At 35.9% G+C, this 13,756-nt stretch overlaps 1 protein-coding gene across 2 annotated transcripts in view; it reads left to right on the forward strand.

The window, feature by feature from the left end:
• The window catches only part of ADGRA3 (adhesion G protein-coupled receptor A3), a 50,639-nt gene that overhangs the window by 11,024 nt on the left and 25,859 nt on the right, over window positions 1-13,756 (forward strand). For both annotated transcript variants that reach the window (XM_015862795.2, XM_015862794.1), the window contains exons 2-5: window positions 1,064-1,135; window positions 10,494-10,565; window positions 11,846-11,917; window positions 12,596-12,667. In XM_015862795.2, the coding sequence (XP_015718281.1) occupies window positions 1,064-1,135; window positions 10,494-10,565; window positions 11,846-11,917; window positions 12,596-12,667 (288 nt within the window). The remainder of the gene's footprint in view (window positions 1-1,063; window positions 1,136-10,493; window positions 10,566-11,845; window positions 11,918-12,595; window positions 12,668-13,756) is intronic.

A 13,756-nucleotide genomic window follows, 5' to 3' on the forward strand; every position in this document is an offset into this window, starting at 1 on the left:
ATTGTATCAATAGCTAAATTGCTAAAAGATAAGAGCAAACTTGGAAGTAAATGGTCAGTCTTCTCAATGGAATGGACTCTTACAGACCTGAAATGTAATAATGTATTTGTTAGTGACCTGTAGAAATGGGCTTTTGGGGTGATAATTTGAGTTACTTAATAAGGATGAGGATAAATTGATGGATTTCAGAAGTTTATGAAACCAATAACTGGGCAGCAGAATGGCAGAAGCAGCACATTGGGGAAGTAAAAAAAAATTATTGGTAATAACAACAGTTTTGTCTTCATATGTGAGATGGCAGGCACTGGGCTGACCACCATACTTCAGTTTTCAGTAAAGGCAGACCAGTTGTTAAGAGTCCCTAGGAAAACAATAGGGAACAAAATAAAACATTGTTACATCGCTATGTAGGTTTGTAACATTTCCAAGCTTTGAGTGCTATTTCATTTTTTGTAGTCTCAGATTTTGAGTGTAATAAAACTGGAAAAAGCTCAGAAACTAGTAAGAAAGTACAAAATGACTTTTGTGTGTGAGAAGTAATTAAGGAAAATATGCATCTTCCCATCTGGCAAGAGGCAGTCTGGAACAATATACAATTGTGTGTGGTAAAGAGAGGATAGATACAGATTGATCACTGCTTGCTTCAGTGCTACAAGGGAGAGGCACTGAAGGAAACTGATAGAAGCCATGATGAAAACAAAGGCAATAAGGTGTTTTATTCAAGTTCTGCAATGTGAAACTCTTTACTAAGGAGTGTTTTTAATGCCAGAATGGTATTCAAAAATGGTTTCAGAAGGAAAATAGGAAAAAATGTGCTAGGAAGAGCAACCTGTGAAGTAAGGAGGCATCCATGAGATTTCATATTTTGAGAATAGTTTGCATTTGCAAATGAGTGTGTTTGAAGCAGGCTACCGTATGGAAGAAGTAACCTGCAGTTCCATGTGGTCCTTCAAAAAGCAAGAAGTAATGGATAGAAGGAAGTCTCAGCTTATTTAGTAAATAGCATAGCAAATCATTTTGTTATTCAATCTGTAATAATAGTGTTTTCTGTTCTTATTTACAGGATTCTGAGCAACAATAAAATAACAGAGCTGAAGAATTGTTCCTTCTCTGGATTAAACCTTCTTGAAAGATTGTAAGCGCTTCTTAAAAATATATTTCACTTCAAAATAAGAGTTATGTTTTGTTTATTTCATTAATAACTTTGGTATCAAGATGTTTCTGTTTTATTTGAATGTAGCTTTTTGTGAATGCAGAGTTAATGTATTTTAAGAATTCATGAAAATGAGTTTTACATGACAGCAAAAAGGTTACTTAGTGAAAGCTGCCGCCATGAAACTAGGTGTAAATGAAAAAAAATAAAAATAAAAAATCCAAACAAACCAATTGAAACCCCAAACAAACCAGAAACCCCACCTGCATAAATCAAACCCAACAAGAATGACAATGGCCAGCAAACCCCAAAAATTCATCAGTGGCAATGACAGTGGGATTGGGTGCTACCTCAGTAAGATTATAGGTGACACCAAACTGTGTTGCAGTCAACATTAATGAGAGATGGGTTGCCACCCACAGAGGACTAGGCAGGCTTGAGTAGTGAACCTCGTGGGGTTTGAAAAATACAAGATGACACCTTGGTCATGGCAGCACTCACTATTAATATAACCTGGGGAGCTAAAGGATAGAGTATAGCCCTCCCTAAATGAACTTGGGGGTACTTGTGGATAGCAAGCTGGACATGAGCCAGCAGTGTGCCTTTGCAGCCCAGAAAGCCAACCATATCCTGGGTTACGTCAAAAGAAGAGTGATCACCTTTTCAGTTGAGAAAGGTGATCCTGCCCCTCTACTCTGTTTTGGTGAAACCTCAGCTGAAGTATTAAGTCCAAATATGGAGTTCCCAACACAGAAGAGATGTGGACCTGTTGGAGTGCACCTGGGGGAGGATCACAGCAATAACTGAAGTGATAGAACACCTCCCCTACAAAGACAAGTTGAGAGAGCTGAGGTGGTTCAGCCTGGAAAAGAGAAGGCTCTGAGGAGGCCTGATAGCAGACTTTCAATATCTAAAGGGGGGGCTATAGGAAAGAAGGGGATGGAATCTTTATCAGGGTCTGTTGCGATAGGATGTGGAGAAATGGTTTCATATTAAAAGAGGGGAGATCTTTATTGGAAATAAGAAAAAGGGTTTTGTTTTTTTTTTTCCAATAAGGGTAGCAAGATATTGGAATGGGTTGCCTGGAAATGTGGAGAATGCCCTGTCCTTTGAGACATTCGAGGTCAGGCTGGATGGGACTCTGAGCAGCCTGATCTAGCTGTAGGTGTCCCTGTTCATTGCAGGGGAGTTGGACTAGATTACCTTCCTGTACCTGAAGGGGGCCTATGGGAAAGCTGGACAGCGACTTTTTATAAGGGCATGTAGCAACAAGAAAAGGGGAAATGATTTTAGACTGGAAGAGGGTAGATTTAAACAAGATATTAGGAAGAAATTCTTTACTGTGAGGGTGGTGAGACTCTGGAACAGGTTGTCCGGTGAGTTTGTGGATGCCCCCTTCTCTGGAAGCATTCAAGGCCAGGCTGGATGGGGCTTCAAACAGCCTGGTCAAGTGGGAGGTGTCCCTGCCTATAGAAGGGGGGTTGGAACTAGATGGTCTTAAATGTCCCTTCCAATTCAAACTATTCTATAACCTTTAAAGGTCTCTCCCAACTCTGGTGATTCTATGACTTTTCTAGAGGAAGCAAGTGTATTATAACTTCTAAAAGAGGGTGTATGCGATGTCAGTTTGTTATTGGCATATATGTCAATGGTTTTTCTTGTTATTTTACCATCCTTGTATATATCATATGTATGGGAAAAATGGGAGTGAGCCCAATGGGAGTAGCCTCTTTAACTTCTCTTGATTCCTGTTTTCACTTTCTCTTTCAGATGATATATTGCCTGTGGGATAGGAAGCATTGTAGCTTCTGTTATAGTCAGCTTTTTTTCTGGCTGATAGAAGGTCAGGATTGGCAGGTTGATCTACCTGGGAGCAAGCAGGAACTTTATAGATAAGGATTTTTCTAGGCCATTTGACTGGGAAAGTAGCCAATTTTGTAATCATCTTGCAACATCTAGGAAGAGTTCCAAAGTCTTTTGGCTTCAGGGGATTAAAAGTATTTTATTCATCCTCTGAAACTTGAAGGCTACAGTCCCAGTCACCTGGCCTCACTAAATTCAGATGCTTCTATCATTCCACCTCCCATGTGCTAGGAGAAAAAGATACGTCTCCTGCACTGACAGATGAGCTTTATTGTAGAAATAAGCTTTTGTGCCAGAGAGGCAAGGTTATCAGCAGGGACAGCATTCTAGATCTTTACACATTATTTTGGCATCATTGCACTGGGTAATAAAAGCATCTGCTGACAACTGGTAGTTTTTGCAACTCATTACAATTTTCAGACAGGAAATACTTGAAACTCTAATTAGAGATGATCATTTGCATTTCTTCCATGAATCTAAGTCTTAATTGTGTTTAATACAATCAGAATCTAGAGTTCTTCCATTTGGTACCGGTCACTTATAAGGGGTTTTAGGTCATTTTTAAATCTCCTGTCAAGAAAAGAAAAATAAAGTAGTAAGTAATCTGTCATGCATTCCACCTTTAAAGAGATCTGGACCAGGCAGCTTTTCAGATGATATGGTGCTTTAATTTGAATGAGATAACATACTTTGTGTGTGCTGGTGTAAGCCGTAACAAATTATTATTCAGAGTTAGGTGTCTTCATCATGAAGGAAGGGATAACTGGTGTGACATACTAATGACCATTTTTTCTTTTTTAGTTTTCTACCGTAAATATTCTTAAGACCTGTTTGTGTAACTTTAGGACGGAGGGTAATTATGCAATAAAAATATTTTATGAAACAGAGTTGAATAGTCATTCCCTTGATTCATTTTCTGAACTGAATCTGAAAGGGTACCTTTGCCCAGGGAAACTCAGACTGCTTTCTTGTGTTGAATACACTGCTGTTTGTTAGGGGAAATATTTCATCATGATTTTCAGTAGTCTGGACAAGAGTACCGTATTGCAGCTGGTATTAAACAGAATTTGAAATTACACCTTATCTCTGAATTTTTCAACATGAAAATTTAGCACCTTCCGCGTAGTAGAAAGGTATCAAGACTTCATTAGGTAACCTTAGTTATTGATCCTTGAATTCTGCCTTGATTTTTGTTTTTTCTGAGCTAAACAAAATAATTCCTTACATGTAAGCTCCACTTTGAAAAGTTGTTGCAAACACCTTAAGGAAAGATGTTTGTATGTTCTTTTGAATGTATTCTGCAGCCCAGTATATGCATACATATATTTAGAGGTGGTAGTTTGAAAAAATAACATACTGTTTCTCTCATAAGTCTCCCTGTGCCTTTTGAGTATGCAAAATGAAAGATACAGCAGAAGCTAAAATATTTTTTTACTTTTCTTTTTTCTTTTTTTTTTTCTACCTGATATGTTTTAAATGCAAAACATTTACCGCTATTAATCATGTGCTTGGAAAAATGTGTTGGCTAAATTTCACCCATATATTGTATTTTCTTCTTCACTGGGAGGATCTCTTTTGTATGTGATATTTTGTTGTTGTCACTTTTCTACTTCAACAATCCTTCTCTTCAAAACCATCAGTTTTTACATTAGTGTTGTGTCTACATAAAAAGCAGGCTGTTTTGTTTTCCCTTTCAAGAAAATGTAAAGATAATATGGTTTAATAGTATATACAGAATATTATAATTTTCTTGCATTACCTTATTACTGGAAACTTTCTAAAATGTGGGGATTGTAACTGGGAATAACTAGAATAGAACTGTGGATGTTTCTGTGAAAGAATATTTAGTCTATGGTAGAACTGTGAAATATGTACTGTTTCCTTCAAATATCTCCTGTTAAATGATTACATCAGTAGTAACAGAGCTCTGATGTGTGTGTCTATGGCAGGTAAAGTGAAGAAAGGAAGGTGTTGAAATTTGACTTTTTCTGCCTATGTGCTTATTGCCTTCAAAACAGGGAGTACGTACGTGTGCAGAATGGTTTCTGGCCTTCTACACTGCTGGCAAAAGCTGGAGTGCTCAAGTGTCTGCCTCTTTCAGACATAACAGAAACACCCTCCCAATTCTCCAACAGTGCGTCTCTATTCAAACCTCAAAGCTGTTCTCAGTGCTGTTGTTCTCTCTGAAGAAATCATGGGTTTGTTTTCCTGCTGCATTCTTTCCCTCTTAATACAAAGAAGTTTAGAATTAGATATGAAAGAAACTTCATTCAGTGACCTAGAAAGAGTAGAAACGAAGAAATATTTACTTTTAGTAGTAAAGTCTATGTGGTTTTGAAAGGAGAATATAATTACATATATGCCAGTTTGCTGGGGGAATCCAGGATGCACTAAGCACTGAGAAAATTTCCAGATGTGTTTATTTTAATTTTCTAGTTTGTGTCAGTCTGTGTGTGTAGTTGTGGGCATTAACATGTTATCTATTGATGCAACTACTGATATACCAATTAACTATCATTTATAATTTTAAGCATTTTAAGTCATTTCTTCTCACTTCCCAGTGACGGAATTTCCATTTTTATGGAGACTGCTCTATGGACAAGATAAAATTTCATCAATAGCTTGTTATAAGACTAAGTAAATTTTGTTTTTTCCAAAATTACTTGAGTAGGGGAGGGCAGACTATGGAAACAGTTCTAATTTCTTTTAGTTTTAATTTTATATTTTATATTGCTTAAGAAAACCTTGCTTATATCAGGTTTGCGGAATTGCTTGCTCATCTCATTAATTCAGAGTGGTGCCTTTAAAAGCAAAGAATGCTTACAGCTGGCCGCTGAAATTTCCTTACCACTAATAGGAATTCTGAATCTGTTTGTTCATAGTTTTGTGCTCATCTCTTAATTTATGAAAATGTAGATTTCATTAATCCCTTATTTTGTAAACAGGTTGGTAGCAGAACAAAAATAAGAGCTTTTGTTTAACTGGAGGATGGAATGTTTGTTTATTGCAGTAGAAAATGATTATGCTGTGTATACATCTTCTCTGGTAGGGAGAAATCAATGGCTGAGTAAGAGTAAAGAGGTCCAAGATTTTACTAGTAACCAGTGTTTGTTCCAAAAGAGATTCAATGCTGTAATCTTCAGTGACTTTGCTAATGTTGTGTATAGTTATGATCTCCTGCCACTTAGTTGTAGAAGTTACTTCTTGCACAAACCTGTAACAGAGAATTTTTCATCATGAAGGTTCTTTACTTTATATAGCATTATCCAAAGTCTGTCAGCTTAACTGATGCAGTCTGTTGATCTTTGCATGGATAAGGAAGATTAGTTAATCTTTTTCTGAAGTGCCATTTGTCCTTGCGTATGAGGGGACAGAGGAGGAAGAGACAGATGTGGATTTCAGTTAAATATTTAGATACCAGAAGAACTGGATATTCATTAAACTGTAAATAACAACAGAGGTTTGCCAATTATTATTTCGAATTTACTACTATACCTTGGAAAATATGAAGTATGAAGATAGTGTTACTTGTAGACAGTCTTTTTTCACCTGTGCTCCTTAGTACTGATCCACATATATACATGTGTGTGTGTATGTGTATATATATATGTCTGTAATAAACATAAAAATAATTAAAAAAAATAAAGTTTATCAGGCAGTGGCAGTTTCTGATTTTAGTTTCTGTTGTGATGGTGCTGCAGAATGTGGACTTTGCAATCTGCTGTTGCTGGAATTTTTTGGAAATCTTTATATGAGTGGTAGGAGAGTATCAGTATTCCTTGTCTGAATGTTACTGAACAGAGAAAATGCTGTTATGGGTATTCAGGAGCTTGTTTTCTACTTGAACTTTAGTTCTGGAAGCTCTGAGAGAGGAGTCAGACAGGAATATTTTTCTTCAGTGTCTGCTGAGAAGTCTGTGCTGTGAAATTGAGTAGTTCAAACTATTCTGGACTGTTGGAAATACCGTAGACATTTGGTGAAGGGAAAATTAGGGCTTCTGGTCTGGGCTGTAGCTTTTGTGTATTCCCCATAGAGCTGTGGGAGGGAGAGGTTGGGTTTTTATAATGATTAGTGTATTTTTGTGATTTCTTACTTTCTTTATGTCCTTTTTGAAAAGGCACGTTTTATACATTAAGAGTCCGTGGTAGCTAATGTGCTCTTCCTTCATTCAGAAAGAAGGGATTGTTCATTGGTACTTGAGAACTAAATAATTTTTATGTTTCAGTAGTTGTATGTGTCATTCCTGTCTCCAGGATGCTTAAGGAATAACTTAAACAATCTTTATTGTCTTGAGACAGAAAAAGATAAGCTGTAAATAATGCGTATTCTTAATATGCGTATTCTTAGTATGCATGCACTTTTAATTGCAGGCAACTGGAGGCAGAAACATACAGTTTTAAATTATAATGAAATAATATTGTTTTTTTAACATGGTAAACCATAGGTAAACATAAGTATTCTTTCATTGATTTTGTTTGTTTTTCATTTGAACCAAGTAACTTTAGGGTTGGCTGTCAGACATTCAGTGTCTTTTGTCTTGTGAGGAGTTGCAGTTTGCCTAACTAATCACAGATTTGAGGAGAGGGTTTTTTTTCAACTGGGTATAAGAAAATCCTTCGTAATAATAGTGGTTAATTAGTGGAAGAGGTTGCACGGTTACACAGTAAAATCTCTATTCTTTGAGGTTGTTGAACTTGACTGGATGTAACAGTGGAGCAGCTGATCTGACTTAGTTGTGCTATGAAATGGAGTTGGACCATACGACCTCAACAAATCCGCAACTGAAGCCCTTCTCATGGATTCCTGTTTGTTTAAATAAAATTTTATTTGGACAAATAGATAACTATCTCCTGTTGGTTAAGGTTTGCCAGAGAAAATGATTAAAATCAGTGAATAAGATGATTAAATCCCAATTGCTAAAAACCAGTAGTTCTGTTGGCACGTATTTAGAAGCAGTAAAAATAGAACAGAAATCTCCAAGCCAAACACAACTTTCTAATAAGATTGTCTTCCCCACCCCTTTCATGAGACTCTGACTAATTCAACTACAGCTGCCGTTTCTTCTAGAAACACTCCCAGTTCTTGGAGTCCTGGCGGTTGCACCCGCTCGTGCATCAACATCTCGTACTATTTCTGAAGAGCTGCCAGACATGTCAGCACTGCCATAATTTTTGTGCTCTCCTCGACGTCTTTTACACTTCACGGTTTTCATGTTTTAATGCCTTTGAGAGATGAACACACGAGTTGTCTTCCAAATGACTGCAGTGGGGAGGGGGATGAATCCCAGCAGACTGTTGTTGTTGCAAGTTGAGAAGAAGCTAACAGTTGTCATATTCAAGGTTCTGGGCTGATTGTTTGTGTTAAATTCCTTCTTTAATGCTTTGCTGTCTTGATACAAAACATTCTACAACTGTTGTGAAAAGATGACAATTGTGTTGGCATTTCTTTTTAAAAAAAAATGTTAATTCTGGTTTCATGACCCCTCTGGAACTGGTTTTAAGACCTATTAAAGCACGAAAAAAGGCAGAACATGGCCTCAAGTTGCACCAGGGCAAGTTTAGGTTGGATATTAGGAATCACTTCTTTACAGAGAGGGTAGATAAGTACTGGAATAGGCTCCCCAGGGAGGTGGTTGAATTGCCATCCCTGGATGTGTTTAAGAGCCGTTTGGATGTGGTGCTCAGGGATATGATTTAGCAGAGGGTTTTTAGAGTTAGGGTACTATGGTTAGGCTGTGGTTGGACTTGATCTTCGAGATCTTTTCCAACCTGGGTAATTCTGTGATTCTATTATGTGGACTATATTCTATATATCTGGACTAATCACTTACAATAAACTCATCCAAAGTAGATTTCCGTCACAGTGAAACTCTCACTTTTAATTTTGAAAGTGTGTTGTTTGTTTTTGTTTTTCCACTGAAGTGTTAAATGGAAAAGTAACAGATGCATCTGGGAGTTACGATTTGAGTTAGAGAAATTAAAGATCACTCATAATCACAACTACTGGTTTTCCAAGGCATTCTGCCAAGCCTTTTTTTCTCCCCAAGTGGGAGTTGCATGGCTTTTAAATTAAAACTGTAAATATGAACCGTATCATTTTTCTTCCTTTCCCCAAATACTGATGGTAAATAAGCAATGACCAACATTTCATATTCTCAGATCTGTCACAATGTCAGGACTGGATTTTACAGCCTTCTGAAAGAGCTTTAAAAACATTCACTTTTCAGATTCGGTCTGCTGCAATCCCTGCTCCATATGGGGCAAGAAAACAAAACTGCGATAAGAGATTGGTGTATATACCATAGCTTTGTTTAATTTTAATTTTCAGTGCTGCAAGGTAAATGTCAAGTGTTTCAACTATTGAAAACATGTATTAGGCATGGCACTGAGGCATGAAGTATGCGCCATTGTCTGTTGTACCCTATCTGACTCATTTGACTGTGGGAAATGCTGTTGTGAAATCTTGTGGTGAACCTGTGTTTTCATTCATATCTATTTGTGTAATGGTAGATACTGTCCTCATGTACTGGGTTTTTGTTTTTGTTTTGGTTTTTTTTTTTGCCAGAATTGTTAATGTTGCAGTAGATTTAAGTATTTTTTTCTATTCCAATTTGCTAAAACAGTACTTTTAATTGGATTCACTAATTCGCTTTCAACTGTGAAGGTTTCCTATATTACCAAAGGAATTAAAACTTGTCATAATGTCTGAGAAGTTTTGAATAATAATACAGTGCAAACATTGGATGGTAAGGAGGCAGAAATATTTTTAGCAATGATAATGTTTGTTCCGAACTGTTAACACTGACGGATGCTTTCTGTGATCTTTGAAGCTACACTGCATCTGCAGAACATCTGAAGTTAGGGATTGAAACTCCTGTGTCACTTGAACAGTTAATAAAGCAGATTAATAACTACGGTCTCCTGTTCTGAAAAGGGAAGATCTGAAAATCTGTGCTTTGAGTTTTCGCCATCTTTATTTGGGATTTTCAGCAAGGGCTTTGTTTTGTTTTTTTTTCCGGTCATGTTGATGGAAACTTTCAGTTGTCTGCTGTGTTTTTAGGATCTTGTTTTGCTGCTTTTGGTAGGCATTGGAGAAGTATTAAAATGTGACTGAACATTATGCCACCAAGTTAAAGTGCATGGTACTCTATAATGAGCAAATGTAGGTATATCCTGTGAAGCTGTAGTCTATTTGGATACTATGGTAAAAATGTCTTCAACTGTACCCTTGCTGTGCTGCAAACTGATAGGATATTTAAAGTAACACTTTTGCTGTTCATATTCCTCTTTCTGGTTAAAATATGGATTTGCAAATTTTGAAAGATAGAATTATGTCAGAAAAATGAGAAATGCATTGTATGATGATTTGGGGCAGTCTGCAAATTAGCTGAGGCGATTTAGGTGTAATCTTGAATCATGTATGTCTATACTTAATGGGTATTTTGTGATTAAAGTAATATCTTAATTTTTCTCTGCAGGGACCTTAAGAACAACCTTATAAGTACTATAGATCCAGGAGCTTTTCTGGGGCTTTCATCTCTGAAAAGACTGTAAGTAGTGTGTCTGGTCCATCGGTTTAAGGGAAAAAAATAGACAACAAAAAAACTCAGAGAGTAAAGTCTTAAGTAAATACCTGTCTATTAAAAGGTATATCTATATATGCTTTTAAATGTAGGAATGTGTATATATTGAGGATTTTGCTGTCTAAATATATACACATTTACATCTATATGTAAATAGAAGAACAGAGTTCTTCAGTTGATCTGACTGAAGAACATGTACTGCTTGTGGCTTAGTAGTCTCACTTGATCTTATTGGTAGTCTCTCTGGTGTTATTCCTCTCTTTTTGTATTTATGTGACTTCAGACATCACTGGGTAAATGTTCAGTCAGATCTTTGATGCCATCAAGTGTCGCTTTGTTGAATGTTAAATCTCTCATGGTTTTGTTTTTTTTTACTTCAAAAGGTCATAGTGGAACACAGAGTCCCTTGCTATTAATATTACACTGTAGCAACAGTGCTGCTAATGCTGCATTATTGAAGGTTGTGCCAATGTTTCCATTAACACATTTCTGGAGGATTTATACCTTGAATGTAAAACCTGTCTCTGATGAAACTTGAAGAACAGGATGTCAGCACGACAGCTTTTCTTAGACTTCCAATTTTCCAAATATCTGGAACAGGTTTTACAGCATGGGAGTCTTAGTGATTTTTATTTAATTTTGCCATTTTCCCTCTTATATTTTTATCACGTATGTTTGTTGTTGTTGTCTAGGTGATCTGGTGAGATTTGTTTGTAATTGCTCTTCTAATAACATCAGAAATAAAACTGAAGGACCAAACATGGACTTTTTGAAGCTTAAGTTTTGTTCCTTTAAGAGCTATTGGCAATTTTAAGATCTACATTATAAATAATGTAATATATATTAATATAAATATAGACATCATATCTGTGTGTCATAAAAGAACTGATATAAATATTTTGGCAGGTCAAAAAATTAACGGAAGTAGCACGTGAATATACTGTACAAATGCAAAAATATGCTTTGTTGTGAAACAAGAGAAAGTTTTAAGTAAGAAGGAACTTAAAAGCTCTCTTAGCTCCATTTGAGCAAACCATTACTGCTTTAGAAATGGGGTAAAGAGTCTGCACGTGTCTGCATTTGTACATCCATACAACTGTCCCTTTTGATTTTTTGCTGAAAAAGCCTGATTGTGTATATGGTACATTCCATTATTCATGAATTTTAGGTAGAAGAATTTGGTTTGTAGACTGTATGGCATCTTGAAATGAGTTTATTCTCATGCTTTACGTTCTTCTTATTTGTAGAGACTTAACTAATAATAGAATAGGCTGCCTGAATGCAGACGTATTTAAAGGACTTGTAAATCTTATTAGACTGTAAGTATAATTTTGTTGTATATTATTTCATATAAGCGTTTTTCTCCTGCACGTTCAACTTCTGTTTCAGTGGGACTCATATGTTTTAAGTGAGTGCCTGGAAGACATGGAGCCTGAGATAGATAATATAGTTTTCACTAGTTTTGCTATAACAAACATTATGTTATTACAACATGTTAGTTATAATCAATTCACTGTGAACAGTGAAATTATCTTTGAACTTCTTGAAATGTATATGAACGTAGAATGGCCTGGGTTGAAAAGGCCTATAACGATCATCTAGTTTCAGGCCCCTGTTATGCACAGGGTCACCAGCCACCAGACCAGGATGCCCAGAGCCATATCCAGACTGGCTTTTAATGCACCCAGGGCTGAATGTCTGTTGGATGTTGCTTTAGTAAAATATTTGCTATCAAATCTTGATTCCTTCCAGTCTTAAAATTCTTGAGCTAAAAATCTATTAGGAAATTTTTTTACTGATTGTTTTGTTGTTTTTTTTTTTGCTAGACTGTGAAATTAGAATTGATTCTTAGTCATGTGAACTACAGCACTGTGCCATAATAGTATCATGTATGTTTTAAAAATAATGCTGTGTTGAGAAAGGAATTTTTATACAAGTACATATCAAATGTCAATCTCTGGAGTGTGAGTTGAAATAATTTTGCTTCTGTTTCTTAGAAATCTTTCTGGAAATCTGTTTTCTACGCTTACGCAGGGAACGTTTGATCATCTTGGTTCGCTAAAGTCTCTGTAAGTACTTACTTGCATCTGATTTTAAAATGCGCGATCATTTGTTCTCCACAAAAAAATCCTTATTGTATTCATGAAGCATGCTTGTATTTTCTTGGAATTGCCCTTTGTTTGAACCAAAAATAGCTGAAATGAATTACCATAATATTACAGATTTTGAATGATAGATTTTCTCACTGATGTGAGTACTCTCACTAGCAAAATGTATATATATATATATATATATTCTTTCTGTGTAAGTGCATGGAATATGTACATACAGATGTTTGGCTATTTAACTATCTTCCAAAAATGCACAATATTTCTTATATCAGTGTAAGAGAAGAGATTTATACCAACTTCAGAGTTTGAGGAAGTTTTACTTTGTGTAACTTATTACTTTTGTCTTAAATTATATCATACACTCTTTTTTTCAAATAAGGGAACAAATATTTTTAAGGAAAATTTTAGCCTTACCTTGAAGCATGGTAGTTTTATTACACATACTGGTGGCTACATCTCAACCTCACTCATTATTTTTCCCTTCTTTAATTTTGAGTTCTGTGTAAGAAAGGAAGTTTAAAATTTTGACAGTGCTGATTAGCTTGCATTTTTCCCTGATAATCATTTACTCATCATGTACTGGGATTCCTGGCTTTGATACTGAGGAAATTTATTGTATATAAAAATAAACATTTCCTTTCTTCCTCCTGCTCCTTTTAATTGTTAACAAGCTCTTACTACTGATTTTTCTTTTAAATTGTATACAAAAAGAGTGCTATCCAAGAACATCACGGGTTTGGTAAGACAATCTGAAAATAACTGTTGCTATTAAAAATGTATGTCTGGTGGAATTCCTGTGAACAAAGACTAAATGGAGTTTCACAAGGATGCTGATTTAATATTTGAAGGGCTCTGCCTGTGATTATGTTCTGTCCTCCAGACGTTTGCAAAAATAAAAGTTAGGTTTTTAATAGAGATAAAAACAGTATAGACAGAATGGTCCATTTTGGTGTGTTTTAACTGTTTCTAAACAGGTGGACTATTAATGCTGTCTTTGAATTTAACTGACTGCAACAGCCACTAATGGAGGGTTTATCTTTTTAATAG

This window comes from Coturnix japonica, chromosome 4, assembly GCF_001577835.2.
Source record: "Coturnix japonica isolate 7356 chromosome 4, Coturnix japonica 2.1, whole genome shotgun sequence".
NCBI classification, from domain to species: domain Eukaryota; kingdom Metazoa; phylum Chordata; class Aves; order Galliformes; family Phasianidae; genus Coturnix; species Coturnix japonica.